Source organism: Kogia breviceps, chromosome 1 (genome assembly GCF_026419965.1).
Source record: "Kogia breviceps isolate mKogBre1 chromosome 1, mKogBre1 haplotype 1, whole genome shotgun sequence".
Lineage (NCBI taxonomy): Eukaryota > Metazoa > Chordata > Mammalia > Artiodactyla > Physeteridae > Kogia > Kogia breviceps.
In genome coordinates, this window is record NC_081310.1 from 158,117,385 (window position 1) to 158,131,463 (window position 14,079).

The 14,079-nt window shown below is 39.9% G+C and overlaps 1 protein-coding gene across 1 annotated transcript in view; it reads right to left on the reverse strand.

Moving 5' to 3' along the window:
* Positions 1 to 423: 423 nt before the first annotated feature.
* Positions 424 to 14,079, reverse strand: part of ZYG11A (zyg-11 family member A, cell cycle regulator) — a 60,796-nt gene continuing 47,140 nt past the window's right edge. The window contains exons 9-14 of the mRNA XM_059038045.1: positions 11,969 to 12,130; positions 11,589 to 11,633; positions 7,377 to 7,571; positions 4,948 to 5,009; positions 4,448 to 4,545; positions 424 to 587 (exon numbers count right to left, since the gene is read on the reverse strand). Coding sequence (XP_058894028.1) covers positions 424 to 587; positions 4,448 to 4,545; positions 4,948 to 5,009; positions 7,377 to 7,571; positions 11,589 to 11,633; positions 11,969 to 12,130 — 726 coding nt within the window. The remainder of the gene's footprint in view (positions 588 to 4,447; positions 4,546 to 4,947; positions 5,010 to 7,376; positions 7,572 to 11,588; positions 11,634 to 11,968; positions 12,131 to 14,079) is intronic.

Genomic DNA, 14,079 nt, shown 5'->3' on the forward strand with positions numbered 1-14,079 from the left:
AACATGAAATTTAACATAAATATCAAAGTTTCCCCATAAGTCTTTCTTTTTCCTTTCCTCTGACAAACACTCAGAGTTAAGAAATTGGCTGGGGCTACAGAAAAGTGACTGGCATAGCTGTTCCAACACAAGCTCACAGGTCTTCACACAGAGTCCAGGGCTTGATTTTTCAAAACTGCTGAAAGGGTATTCCCAGAATGATTCCAACCTGATTTGGGATCAGAGCTATCATACAAACCCAACCTTCTTATTATAACTTATAGAAAATCAACCAAAAAAAAAAAAAGGCCAAGAAGGCAGTCAACTTACAAACTCCAATGACAACTTGTTTCAATTCAATTCAACATTCAATTGGTGATAGGGCAGAAGAGCTGACACTGCGCAACAGAGCACCTCTGAAGCCCCTGAGGATAAGAAGGGCATTCAACAGAGAGGGGGTCTCTGATAATTCATGAAATGCATTCTGAAGTCATCTAGAATGGAGGCTGCAATGTGCTGTGCTTGGGGGTCTGCCTCACTGTGCTTCTGGATGTCACACAAAAGCTGCAGTCCTTGTTCTTCGACTAACATTTTGCAGTATTTGCTGGCTGAAAGAAAATCAAGCAAAGAAACCTGATGGACAAGCTGGCATCTTAAATATTCCCAAATTACCACACTCACCATTTTGAAGAAAGAGTACAAAGTTTTAAGCCTTTTGACATAGGAATTAACAGATAAACTGTGTCAATTTAGAAGAAATATGCCAGTTAATGCTTGGCTTGTATAATGAGATAATGGATGATTATTTTATTATGTTTACTTCTGGACAACTCTATGCTTCAAATGTCTCTAATCCTAGCTAAAAGGATAAGAACATCTTTTATTACAAAAATAATACAAATTTCAGGTTCAGGCAATATGTTGAGCTAGACAACGTAAAAACACCAGAGCTGGATACGGTATAATTGAAAAAAAATTTAATTCATAGTTGAGTGCACAGAGTAAGGGAATTGTCCAGGAGTCAGACACAAAGAGCAAAAAGCACCTAAAGCTCATGTAACCTAACCTGTAACTATCGTGGGGCAGAAAAGGACTGTCAGTTTCAGTAATGTAGGAATTTAGATTTTAATTTAGGAAGTCAGAAGCAAAATCAATGCATAAAGCTGGCCCCTCAAAGGGCTAGACAAGACAACGGATAAGACAATGAAACATCTGCATTTTAGCCTGGGCTGCTGGGGAGAAGTCTTTCCTGAGAATTTATAACCAGTCCCAAGTTGGTATAGGGTTTGAATTTATATTACCCTAAATGTTCTGAGAACCCTTGAGCTGAGAAATTAATATAAGAATTAGTCCAATCCCAGGGAAACCTCTAGAACACTGGACAGAAGCAAATACAAAGCTGTACTGAAGGGACATGACCACAACTCAGTCTGAAAGGATTCTCTTAATCAGTCCAAGAGTCTATTAGACACAGAAACAATGATCCAAAAACACATCTAAGGCAATTACCAGGAATGCAGTAAAAAGAAACAAAGACATAGAAACTTTTTTTTTTAATGGTTACAAAATATGCAGGACAGATTCAGAGAAGGTATAAGATACTTCTGATGGATGTTACAAGAAAGGAATAGAGAGAATAGGTGGAGAGTAATATTTTAAAAGAAAATGGCTGAAAATTTTCATCAATTCTGTAAGGTATAATCATGACCTGAAACCCAGAGGCCATATAACAAAATATTAACTTGTAAAAACAATGAATAAAATCAAGACAGTAAACTGGGAAAAAATGTTTGCAAGAGTTCCTTCAAATTAAAAAGACCAAAAAACAGTAAACAAAAAGTGAGCAACGGAAATCAACAGACAATTCAAATATAAGAGAGTTCACCTTACTTAAAATAAACGTCAACTGAGACTCTCTTTCACCTTAGATTGACAAAGATCAAAACATTCAACTAAACCTTTTTGCAAGAATAAAAGGAAACCAGAAGCTCTAATATACTGCTGATGGGAATGCAAACTGGTAATCAATTCTCTGGATGACAGTTTAGCAATACCTACCAAAACAAGCATTCATAACACTTTGACTCAGTAATTCTAAAAGTATTCTGCATATTATGATTGCAAAGTGATGTCTTTTATTTTAACAAATGGTATGCACTATGCTTGTACTAATACTGTGCTATGTACAAATACTCGTACTATGAGCCAAGCAATGTTTAAATGCTTTGCAAATGTTACCTCATTTAATTCTCATAATAGCCCTGTGAAATAGGTACTTTAATCCCCATTTTACAGATGAGGAAACTGGAGCACAGAGGGGTTCAGTAACTTGCTCAAGTTCCCACAGTTAGTAAATGGGAGCAAAGTACAAATAGTCTGATTCTGGGGTCTGTCCTCTTAATTAGCACACATGTTCATCTTTCCTAAATATATAGTATGTGTGTGAGTGAGAGTGAGAGAGAGAATGTCATTATTCATTGAACCAGTGTTTGTATTGTAATAGAAAAGACTGGAAACAATGTTAAATAAATGGTTACATCATATAGCAAAGAAATACAGAGCAATCTAATTAATAGTGGTGATCTGCAGTCAGATCACTAGGTTAGAACCCTATCTCTGCCAGTGCGGGCTGTTTTAACTTTGGGCAAGTTACTTTACTTCTCTATGCCTTGTTTTCTCATCTGTAACAGATATACAATAAAATGCTACCCCTTCTATCTGTTGTGAAGATTAAATAAGTTACACATAAATAGCTTACATCACTGCTTAGCCCATAGTAAATATAAATACTCAACTAAATTCTAGTTGTTGTTACAGTTACTACTGTTGTAACTGAATATACTAGAGTCTATTTCAGTGCCATTCAAACTGATTGATCTGCCTCCATTTATTCATATGCCAGTACCATTTAAAGAGAAGTGTTAGAGACTTCTCTGGTGGTCCAGTGGTTAGGACCCCGTGCTTCCACTGCAAGGTGTGCCAGGGTTTGATCCCTGGTCTGGGAATTAACATTCTGCACGCCGCAGGCACAGCCAAAAATAAATAAATAAATAAAAAGAAGTATTAGGGCAAGCTCCTAAAAACCATTTTTTCTCAGTCAGTTCTTTCCTGTTTATCCTGCCACTTTAACTTTAAAATAATTTTCAGATTCCTCAACTCTTACTCATTCTCTTGAATTGTATTATATCCGTGAATTGAAAAGAATTGAGTATAGTATGTCTCACAATTATTTCAGTCTTTTAAATTATTTCCTATAGTTTTTTTTGCATATAGGCCTCAATACTTGTTAAAGCCATTTTAAGATAGCTTATGCTTTTGATAGTTAAACCTTTAATTAATTCTAAAAGTTATATCTTAAGTTTTTTAGTATAAAATTATAGCCTATATTTCTGTTATAATAAAAGCAAAAATTTTAATAAAATAAAAGCCAAGGGGGCTTCCCTGGTGGCGCAGTGGTTGAGAGTCCACCTGGTGATGCAGGGGACACAGGTTCGTGCCCCGGTCCGGGAAAATCCCACATGCCACAGAGTGGCTGGGCCCGTGGGCCGTGGCCGCTGGGCCTGCGCGTCCGGAGCCTCTGCTCCACAACGGGAGAGGCCACAACAGTGAGAGGCCCGCGTACCACAAAAAAAAAAAAAAAAAAAAAAAGCCAAGCTACTTCCCTGGTGGTGCAGTGGATAAGACTCCACACTCCCAATGCAGGGGGCCTGGGTTCGATCCCTGGTCAGGGAACTAGATCCCACATGCATGCCACAACTAAGGAGCTGGCGAGGCACAACTAAGGAGCCCTGGAGCCACAACTAAAGAGCCCACCTGCCGCAACTAAGGATCCCATGTGCTGCAACTAAGGAGCCCACAAGCCACAACTAAGACCTGGAGCAACCAAATAAATAAATAATTTTTTTTTTTTTAAAAAGAATAAAATCCAAGAATTCCCAAGGGGAATTTAAAACAGCAAAACATGGAAAACATTTAATCTGCCTGGGACCAACTCCTGACATCTGGCCCCCCAGCCTCCCTCAAACCATTACAAAGAGGCAAATCTATGTATTACTATAGGAAGAATAGCATTCATGATAAACTACTGAGTGAAAAACAGCAAGTTATAGGATAGTATGCACAGAATGAGCCCATTTTGTCTAATAACATTATCCTATTCACATATAGTATATACTAACTATAGCATGTATACAGAAAAGTATTTGGAAGTATAGTTACAGTTATCAACTTATGGACAGTGCTTGTCTATGGGGAATAGGAGTGGGAGCAAACTTTCACTTTCTATATTGCTTGACAACCACACCCAATTATAATTCTGTAGCATTTTTATACTAATACAAATGCTTTTCAGTTTCTTTTTTAAAAGTGTTAAAATCAGGACATAGGTGAACAATTTTTCAAAATTCCATCTTGAACTTAATCCTTATACAGAAAAATAGCTGGAAAACTATTCTTTTTAATTACATACGGTTTTTACTGCAGACATGATACATGGCCCATAGTGCCCAGAGCTGAACCTCTGGTTGAGAGACGTTGCCAAGGAGTGGGAAAAATGCCTTGAAGGATCTAAATAAGTACAAAGAAGATGTTTCTTCAGAACTCAAGCGAACATCAGGGATATAATAATAATTTTCAACATTTTCCCCCCAGGGTCAATTCCTCACCAAGACAGATGTAATGCTGAGCATATAATCAGAACTAGCATTTAAGAAATTATACTCTGTGTGAGGCATTATACATTCAATATCTGATTCCACCCTCAATCTTGCACACTGCCAGCCTCATTTTACAGATGACGAAAACTGCGTCTCAGAGATTTTCTAAAAGTGATTTTCCCAATATCACAAAGAAACAGGATTTGAACACAGGCTATTTTATTCTAATATTTTATCACTGTACCATGGCCTCTACATAGTGAGTAGACTGAGGACAAGCTTTAAGAAAAGCACTATACCATCATGAAATTACCTGTAGGTCACCAATGCTGTCATCTTACAACTTGAACTTGGCCAATTCTGGATGGTTGTATACTGTACAAAAAGACAAATCAAGATTCTAGTATTGTTTCATGTCATTTACAATTACATATATATGAAACAACGTAAGTTTTCAAAATATGGGATTGATTACTCAAATTTAGGATACCTAACCTGGCAACTATCAATTAGATAAGCATTATATATGTAGAATATAAACAAAATCATGTGGAAAACAATGCAATAAAAAGGGGCTCCTGTTTAATGATGGAAGATTGAGCATGCACCCACTCCTCCCCTAAATCCCATGAACAGAATGATACAAACGGTTTAAAAGAAGACAAATACACATAGAAGAAAGCAGAAGAAAAATGGTAACAATTTAATAGATCTAGCACTGGGGAAGGTTATAAAAACAAACCATTTTGAACAGAACACCCAAGAGACTTAAAAATTTGGCAAAAGTATTACTTCAGGAAGTGAGATTAGAGGTGGGGTTGAAAATAGGAGGATTGGTTGAAAGTACCAAAGAATCAAGACTTCAAGATCTCCTCTACCACCCCTTACAAAAATTTCTGGACTGGGCAATCCCATGTACAACTGAGGTTGGGAGTACCATGCTAAAAACAGGGGGCTAAAGTGAAAAATCTAAACACTAAATGCTGAGTCTCCTTTACCCCCAACTTTCTTCCTCTAGTGGGTGTTTAGCCTGTTGGAAGCTGACCTTATAATCTTCAATCAGAAGAATAGAAATTAAGGAAGGGAGGGACGGGACTTCCCTGGTGGTGCAGTGGTTAAGAATCCACCTGCCAATGCAGGGGACACGGGTTTAAGCCCTGGTCTGGGAAGATCCCACATGCCACAGAGCAACTAAGCCCGTGCACCACAACTACTGAGCCTGTGCTCTAGGGCCCACAAGCCACAACTACTGAGCCCGTGTGCTGCAACTACTGAACCCCACATGCCTAGAGCCCGTGCTCCACAAGAGAAGCCACTGCAATGAGAAATCCATGCACCACAACAAAGAGTAGCCCCAGCTCGCTGCAATTTGAGAAAGCCCATGTGCAGCAACAAAGGCCCAATGCAGCCAAAAGAGGAAGGGAGGGAAGCAGGGAGAAAAAAGAGGAAAGAAAAAGGAGGGATGGAGGGGCGAAAGGGAGAGAAAGAAATTTCCCAGAATGGAAGGAAATGAACTTCCAGAGCAGTAAGTAGCCAACTGAACAGATGAAAATGAACCCACATCAAGGCACATCACTGTGATTTCCAAACACTGAAGACAAAGGTCTTAAAGCTTCCAAAGAAAAATGGCACAGGACTTCTCAACAGTGATACAGAGAAATAAAAGACAACGGAGCAATGACTTAGAAATTGTGAAAATATTTCAAAACTTAACTTTTATACCTAGCCATTTGATCAACTAAATGTGAATATAAAATAAAGGCCTTTTCAAACATAAAAGGTTTCAAATTTTCTTTTTCATACATCTCTTAGGAAGCTACTGGAGGATATGACCCAAGAGGATGAGGGGAGTACACCAAAAAATAGGAAGGTACGCAATCCAGGAAACAGGGAATCCAACACAAGAGAGCAAAGAGAATCTCCCAAATGACAGTAAATGTATATCCTGGGATGAAAGTGGTCTAACAGATAGGCAAAAAAGTAAATCAGATGGAAAAAAAAAAACAGAAGGCTTGGGAAAGTAGTCTCTGAGAAGCTGAAGTAGACAGAATGTGTTTGAATGTACTGAAAGGAGATGTATACTTGGAGTATAGGAAAGGGTGTGCATTGGGACAAAGAGAAAAAGAATCTTCATTTTCCAAAGTGGGAAAATAAATTGATAATGTCTTAAACTACAAAGTTAAGAAATAACAACATACATTAGAGATATGGAGGTAAACACCAAAAGAAATAGCTTTAAAAAGAGCTGAGAGTGGGAAAGAGAATTAGAATAAGCCATATAAACGGTTTGCATGTATAACTTTTATAGAAGGAAAGTTATCAGAAGGAATGCAACAAATTGTTAATAGAGATTTGCTTTGGGTGGTAAGGTGTGGGTGATTTATAATGTTTTCTTTATATTTTTCTCTATCTTTCCCATTTTCTACAAGGAACACATATTTCAAAAATTCTTATGATCGGGCTTCCCTGGTGGCGCAGTGGTTGAGAATCCGCCTGCCGATGCAGCGGACACGGGTTCGTGCCCTGGTCCGGGAGGATGCCACATGCCGCGGAGCAGCTGGGCGCGTGAGCCATGGCTGCTGAGCCTGCGCGTCTGAAGCCTGTGCTCCGCAACGGGAGAGGCCACAACAGTGAGAGGCCCGGGTACCGCAAAAAAAAAAAAAAATTCTTATGATCTAGAAAAATAAGTTTTCTGCAAGAAGAGATGACTCTGGATTTTGTAAAGACCAATGGTTCTCATACCAGATCCTGGAGAAGTGCTTTCCTCTGGAGGTCATGGGATATCCAAGGCAGTTTGTCAGATGTCAGGTGAGCTATGATGCCTGCAGCTAAATAGCTGACTTCTAATTCCTTACTATGCAGCAAGCTGCTGACATGCTTTACCACATCTTCAGTCATCAGCTTGGAAGAGAGTTCTCTGACTTCAGCTATGTTGTTCTATGGGTCAGATGGAGCAGAGAATATCAGGGACAGGAAAAGAGGAGAGAACCAGGAACTGGTTCCTCTCCCTCTCCTACTGCTCAGCTCATATACATACAAGAACACTTAGTCCCGTCCTCCTCCCTTTGATTTAGCCTAACACCTACAATCCCACCCCCTTGATGATGAGGATGATCAGTAATAACAAATCATTGAGTAAGCACTTACTAAGTGCCAGGCACTGAGCTAGAGAGACTGAAATGTCTTTTTATCTGCCTTATCTCACTTAATCTTTAATAGTCCTACAAAGAAATTCAACACTCAGCAAGACTGACTTGTCAGGTTCACACTGCTAATAACTGGTTGGACTAGAATACAAACCCAGGTCTGACTAAAAAACTTAACACTCCTGGGTGCCCACTATACGTTACATTAGCTTTAAGTTTAACAGTAACAATGAAAGGCAGGCAGTATTTTTGTTATTTTATGTACTGTATTAGTTTTCTATGTGTGTAACAAATTAACACAAACTTGGTGGCTTAAAACAACATACATTTTTCCTCTCCCGGTTTCTGTGGGCCTCGCTTAGCTGGGTCTCACAAGCCTGCAATCAAAGGGCTGGCTGGGCTGCATTCTCATCTGGAGGCTCCAGTGGGTGAGGTGTGGGTGGGGAGAATACTTCCAAGCTCACTCAGACCGTTGGCAGAATTCATTCCCCTGTGGCTGCAGGAAGGAGGGTTTCTTGCTGCAGGCCACCCTCAGCTCCCAGAAGCTGCTCATAGTTTTGTTTTTTTTTTTTGCTATGTGGGCTTCTCCTTTCTCCAACCACTCACTTCTCTAGACTGTCTGTTAGGAAGGATTTTATACATATTGTAATATAATCACAGGAGTGATATCCTATTATCTTTGCCATATTCTGTTTGTTAGAAGCAAGTCACAGGTCCTGCCCAGACTCTAGGGAAGGGGATTACACAAAGACATGAACAACAAAAAACTATAATCACTGGGGGTTGGTCACTTAGGGTCTGTCCACTACACAGATGAAAAAACAAAGGTTTAGAGGATAAATACACAGTCAAAGCGACCACAGCAGTTACTGCTCCTTCTTAAAGCAGCTTTCAGAAAAGTATACCCTATAGACTTAGTATGTTGAAAAAGGCATAAGGCACTCTGCAGAAAATTGTACTGTTTTGAGACCCACCCTGCCCCCTTTTCCCAAGACTAGCTATACCCCTCTTGTCAACAGCATGATTTCAGCAGAAATTCCACTGTTTTTAGACCCCCTGCCCTTCTTCCCTGGGCCAGCTACACAATTCATCAACAGCATGACTTCAGCATTGAATCTATCAGATGGCAGCCCCAAACAAGAAGAGACAAGATGATAGATAGGATCCTTAGCAAAACTGAGAGGGACACCTCAGTTGAGTCCCAAGTTCCTCTTGTAATCTTGGCAGAAGCTTTTATATTACCCTTTTCTTCCCAAGACTCTATGGAGTAAAATACTGAATGGGAGCTACAGGAAAATGTGGGTCTTCCTCATACAGAAAAAGGAAGGAAAAGGAACAACCTCCCTAACCCTCAGTGTTCTGAGAGACTCTCCAAAGGATAAAAAGTAGGATGCTTAGCATTGTATAGATCTATGAGGCTTCAATCCACCCTTCTGGCCTGATTTCCCATTGTTTTTCTTCTTCCCACCTTCTCCCAAAATTCCAGATACTCTATATTACGGTGTCCCTCAAATGATTACATTTTCTCATCCTTTCCTAGCCCCAAATGACCTTTGTTCCTTTCTTCTACTTTTCTGTACCTTCCAGGTTTCCAATACTAATCATGTATTCTTCTCTATGAAGCCTTTCACATCTGCTCTGTCCCAAGTCCTGTATGTGTTAGAGATACAAAGGGAAAGACACAGTCCCTGCTTTCAATGAGTTCATGATCTAGAATCAAAGGCTCCCACTGGACTTTGTGCCTCTTTTCTAGCACTTACCACAGTCAATCATGAATTAGAGAGGTATTTGCATACGTGTCTGACACCACCTCCCAACATTATTAGCACTACCAGCTTGCTATGTTTCACGTATCTGTGTCTTCCAAAGCACCAGCATAGCAAACTGCAGGGGCATACAATAGTATGTCTTCGTTACTTTTTGTAAATCTTCACATTTATCTCTAGGAAACAAAGAAATCTCTCAATAACAAATATCCTGATTGGGAGGCAGTATAAAAGTATAAACAAAAATATTTCTAGGGCTTCCCTGGTGGCCCAGTGGTTAAGAGTCCGCCTGCCGATGTAGGGGACACAGGTTCATGCCCCGGTCCGAGAAGATCCCACATGCCACGGAGTGGCTAGGCCCGTGAGCCATGGCGGCTGAGCCTGCGTGTCCAGAGCCTGTGCTCCACAATGGGAGAGGCCACAACAGTGAGAGGCCCACGTACCGCAAAAAAAAAAAAAAAAAAAAGATATTTCTAAAAAATTAATTCAATTGTTAAAGAGGAAGTATAGTAAAGTGGCTAATATCAGAGGGTCTGGAGACAGACTGCCTGAGTTTGAGTTCTGATTCTGCCTCTTACTATCTAGGTAACATAGGGTAAATGGCACTTCTGTGCCTCAGACTGAACATCTATAAAATGTATACAACTATGTATGGGAGAGTACAGAACATAATGCAATTTCCCTATCCCTGTGTATATGCCCTTTAACAATGTGACTGCTGCTATTCCCATCAAGGGGTGGCCACCTCCTTTAATCTGGGCTTATCCATAGGCATAAGAAATACCTGGTCTTTGTCCCTAGTCCCTGACTCAGAGCTCTCAAATCCCTTGGAATTTCTGGAGTGATTGGAGCATCTTTGTTCTAATGAGGTGACTCTTGGCAGGCACCTAGATAGCTTGTGGATGGGGGCTGGATGCCAGAAAGACCAAACCTTGATTAGAAGCCTGGAACTTTCAACCCCATGCCCCCAACCTCAGCGGGAGAGGAGAGAGGCTAAAGATTGAATTAATAATCAGTCATGCCTGTGTAATGAGACCCCCCCCCACCCCCACATAAATACCCCTAAATAATGGGGTTTGGAGAATTTCTGGGTTGGTGAACACATCAAGGTGCTGGGAAGGTGGTGTATCCAGAGAGGGCATGGAAGCTCTGCACACATCCCTCCTTCCTTGCCCTAGATATCTCTTCTATTTGACTGTTTCTGAGTTGTATCCTGTAATAAATTGAAAATAGCAAATAAAGTGCCTTCCCCAGTTCTGTGAGCCATTCTAGCAGATTATCAACCTGAGGAGGGGGTTGTGGAAACCCCCAGTTTAAAGTCAGTCAGTCAGAAGTAGGGGTGGCCTGGGCTTAACAATTGGCAACTAAAGTGGAGCCAGACTTGTGGGACTAAGCTTTTTAACTTGTGGGATCTGATGCTAACTCTGGATAGCTAGTGGCAGAATTGAACTGAATCGAACTGTAGGACACCCAATTGGTGTCAAACAAGTGGCAAAGTGGTTGCTGGAAAATACCCCGGGTCTCGTAACCTACTTTGACCTGTGAGACATTAGAAAATCTGATATAATCAGAGGTTTAAGAAGCACTTGTACAGTGCACTTGCCTTCTATTACTGCCCAGAAACTGCCAAGTGAAGAAGTTCATGGAGACCCAAGGCCCAGCTAACAACCTGCACCAACGGTCAGAGTTGAGAGTCAGGCCATCCTAGAGCATCTAGGCCTGGCTGAGCGTCCAGATGACTGCAGTGACATGAGTAACTCCACAGAGACCAGCAGAAGAACTGTACAGCTGAGCTGAGTTCAAACTCTTGACCCACAGATTCATAAGTGAATCAAATGGATGCTGTTTTAAGCTGTAGTTTGTTTACAGCAATAGATGACTCATATATAATGGTATTTACTTTATAGGGATAGTGTGAAGATTAAACGAGTTAATGCATGTAAACTGCTTACAAAAGTGCCTAGCACATAGTAGGTACTACATGAGTGTGAGCTTTCTATTTTTTTAAGTAATTAGAATTAACTCAAAACAATTCACCTTACCAAAAGACCAAGTACTTTGCTTTGTATTGTTGACTCTGAAAAAGTCTGTGAAAAGAATATACAGGTTACTTTATCATGAAGAAAAGAACTTTACAGGGACTTCCCTGGTGGTCCAGTGGGTGAGACTCCGCACTCCCAATGCAGGGGGCCCAGGTTCAATCCCTGGTCGAGGAACTAGATCCCGCATGCATGTCACAACTAAGAGTCTGCATGCCACAACTAAGAAGCCCTCATGCCGCAACTAAGAGTCTGCATGCTGCAACTAAGAAGTCCGCATGCCACAACTAAGACCAGGAGCAGCCAAAATAAATTAATTAAAAATAAATAAATAAACATTTTAAGAAAGGACTTTACACATAAACTCAATCCTGTCTTCCCACCTCCAAGACTTGGATGAAGATCGCCAATCCTTGATTTTCAATAACGTGCTTGCAGGCAGCTGGAGATTCATCTGTAAGATTCCAAAGTGCTTTCAAAGTAAACAAGAAGGTGACATCATCTAAATTCTCAGTAGTCTTTTGTTTTACTATTGCTAGAAGTTCCTAAAAAACAGAAAGACAGGGAGTAAGACGCCCTAGTGACCGACTCAATTCCAGTATAAGGAAAGCAATGGTTAAGAAAAGCTTTAGAATCAAACCTCGGTTCTAAACCCAAGTTCTACCACTTAATAGCTTTGTGACCCACTTTCTCTCTATAAAATGATTTACACCTATTTTTTAGGGTTTTTGTGAGGAAAAAATATTAAAGTTTATCAAGCACTTAATCTAGTTCTTGGTGCTTGTTGATAAACCTCATAATCAAGTACATATCAGCTATTCCATGATTCACATATTGAGAATGTTTAGTTAACACCTTTTGGAAGTCAGGCACATATTCAGATAAGAGTGACAGATTAAAAAAAACAGTTTATCTCAGCTAAATAAAATAATTTTTAGTTTTGGTAAATGCTCTGAAGGAAACACATAAAAGCCTAAGAATTTTCTTTAGAAAAGGTGGGAGAGGGAAGACTCCATACAAAGGTAATATGTAAAAGAGACCAAAAGAAAAAAAGGACAAGGCAGCTAAGCAAGGAACAAGGACATAAAAAGGGGAGGGGGGCAGATATTCCAGGCAAAACAAAAGTTTGCTGTTCTACACCACTGAGCAGGTCAGTATGGCTACAGGATAACACTAGTCTGTAGTAAAATATGTCCTAATAGCTTGAAGAAACCACTGACTTATTTAACAGAGATTCCAATATACCATTTCAAATCAGAATTTTTCTAGACAAAAGTTAAGCTAGTATTCATGCTTTCTTTCAAACATACTAGACTGTCATGTGAAAGGAAAAAGACAGCCATTTCCACTTAACCAGCTAATGAAAAGATACATAAAATATAACAATGCTAAACAAACCAGATTATGTCTGTTTTCAGGAGGAATGAGACCATCTCAAATATTTTACCCAATCAGGAGAGAACATAGCAAGAGAATTCACAAAAATAAAGCTGTTAGAGCCAAAAGAAGAATATGAGTGCACAGCACGCTGGTAGCAATCACCTAGACAGCCAATAGGGTGAGTGGCAGCAAGGGAGGGAGCAGAAAGTGAGGCTGACCTGGGAAGCAATGACAGCTGTGGTCAGGTCCATGGTTAGAGGCTTTACATATTTTATCTTAATAATACTCAAAATAACTGCAAAATATTACTCCCATGTCCAATGCCAGTTTTTCAGATAAAGAATCTGAGGCGCAGAGGAGATAAGTAAATTACCTAAGGGCTATGGGTAGTTAGTGGCTGAACCTAGTTTGTTTTAATCTAAAGCCTGAACTTTTTGGTTTTTTTTGAATTTTCTTTTATTTCTTTTTTAAACTGCAGGTTCTTATTGTCATCCATTTTATACACACATCAGTGTATACATGTCAATCCCAATCGCCCAATTCATCACACCCCCACCCCCATCCCCACCGCTTTCCCCCCTTGGTGTCCATACGTTTGTTCTGTACATCTATGTCTCTTATTTCTGCCCTGCAAACCGGTTCATCTGTACCATTTTTCTAGGTTCCACATATATGCGTTAATATATGATATTTGTTTTTCTCTTTCTGACTTACTTCACTCTGTATGACAGTCTCTAGATCCATCCACGTTAAAGCCTGAACTTTTGGTACCACTACCTAAAATGGTTTCTCCAAGAACTACAGGGCTACACTTCCCTTCGTGTTACTTTAAGTACTTGCTCTCCATATCAATATCTATCTCTCTCTACCTCTATCTATTACTGTTAGCATTCCAAGTAACTTCAGTGTTCTTCCACCACATCATCTTGGCAAAACTCCTACCTTAGTTAAACCTTACTTCATGCCCCACCTCCAAAATCTGAATATTGAAAAAGACTGTGCTCAAGTCTCACTCTTAATATCTGCCTCTAAATTTCAAAAGAGCATTCAACTGTACCTGGCAATCCTGCTATATTTCTCAATGAATTCACTCCAAAGACTACTATTTCATAAT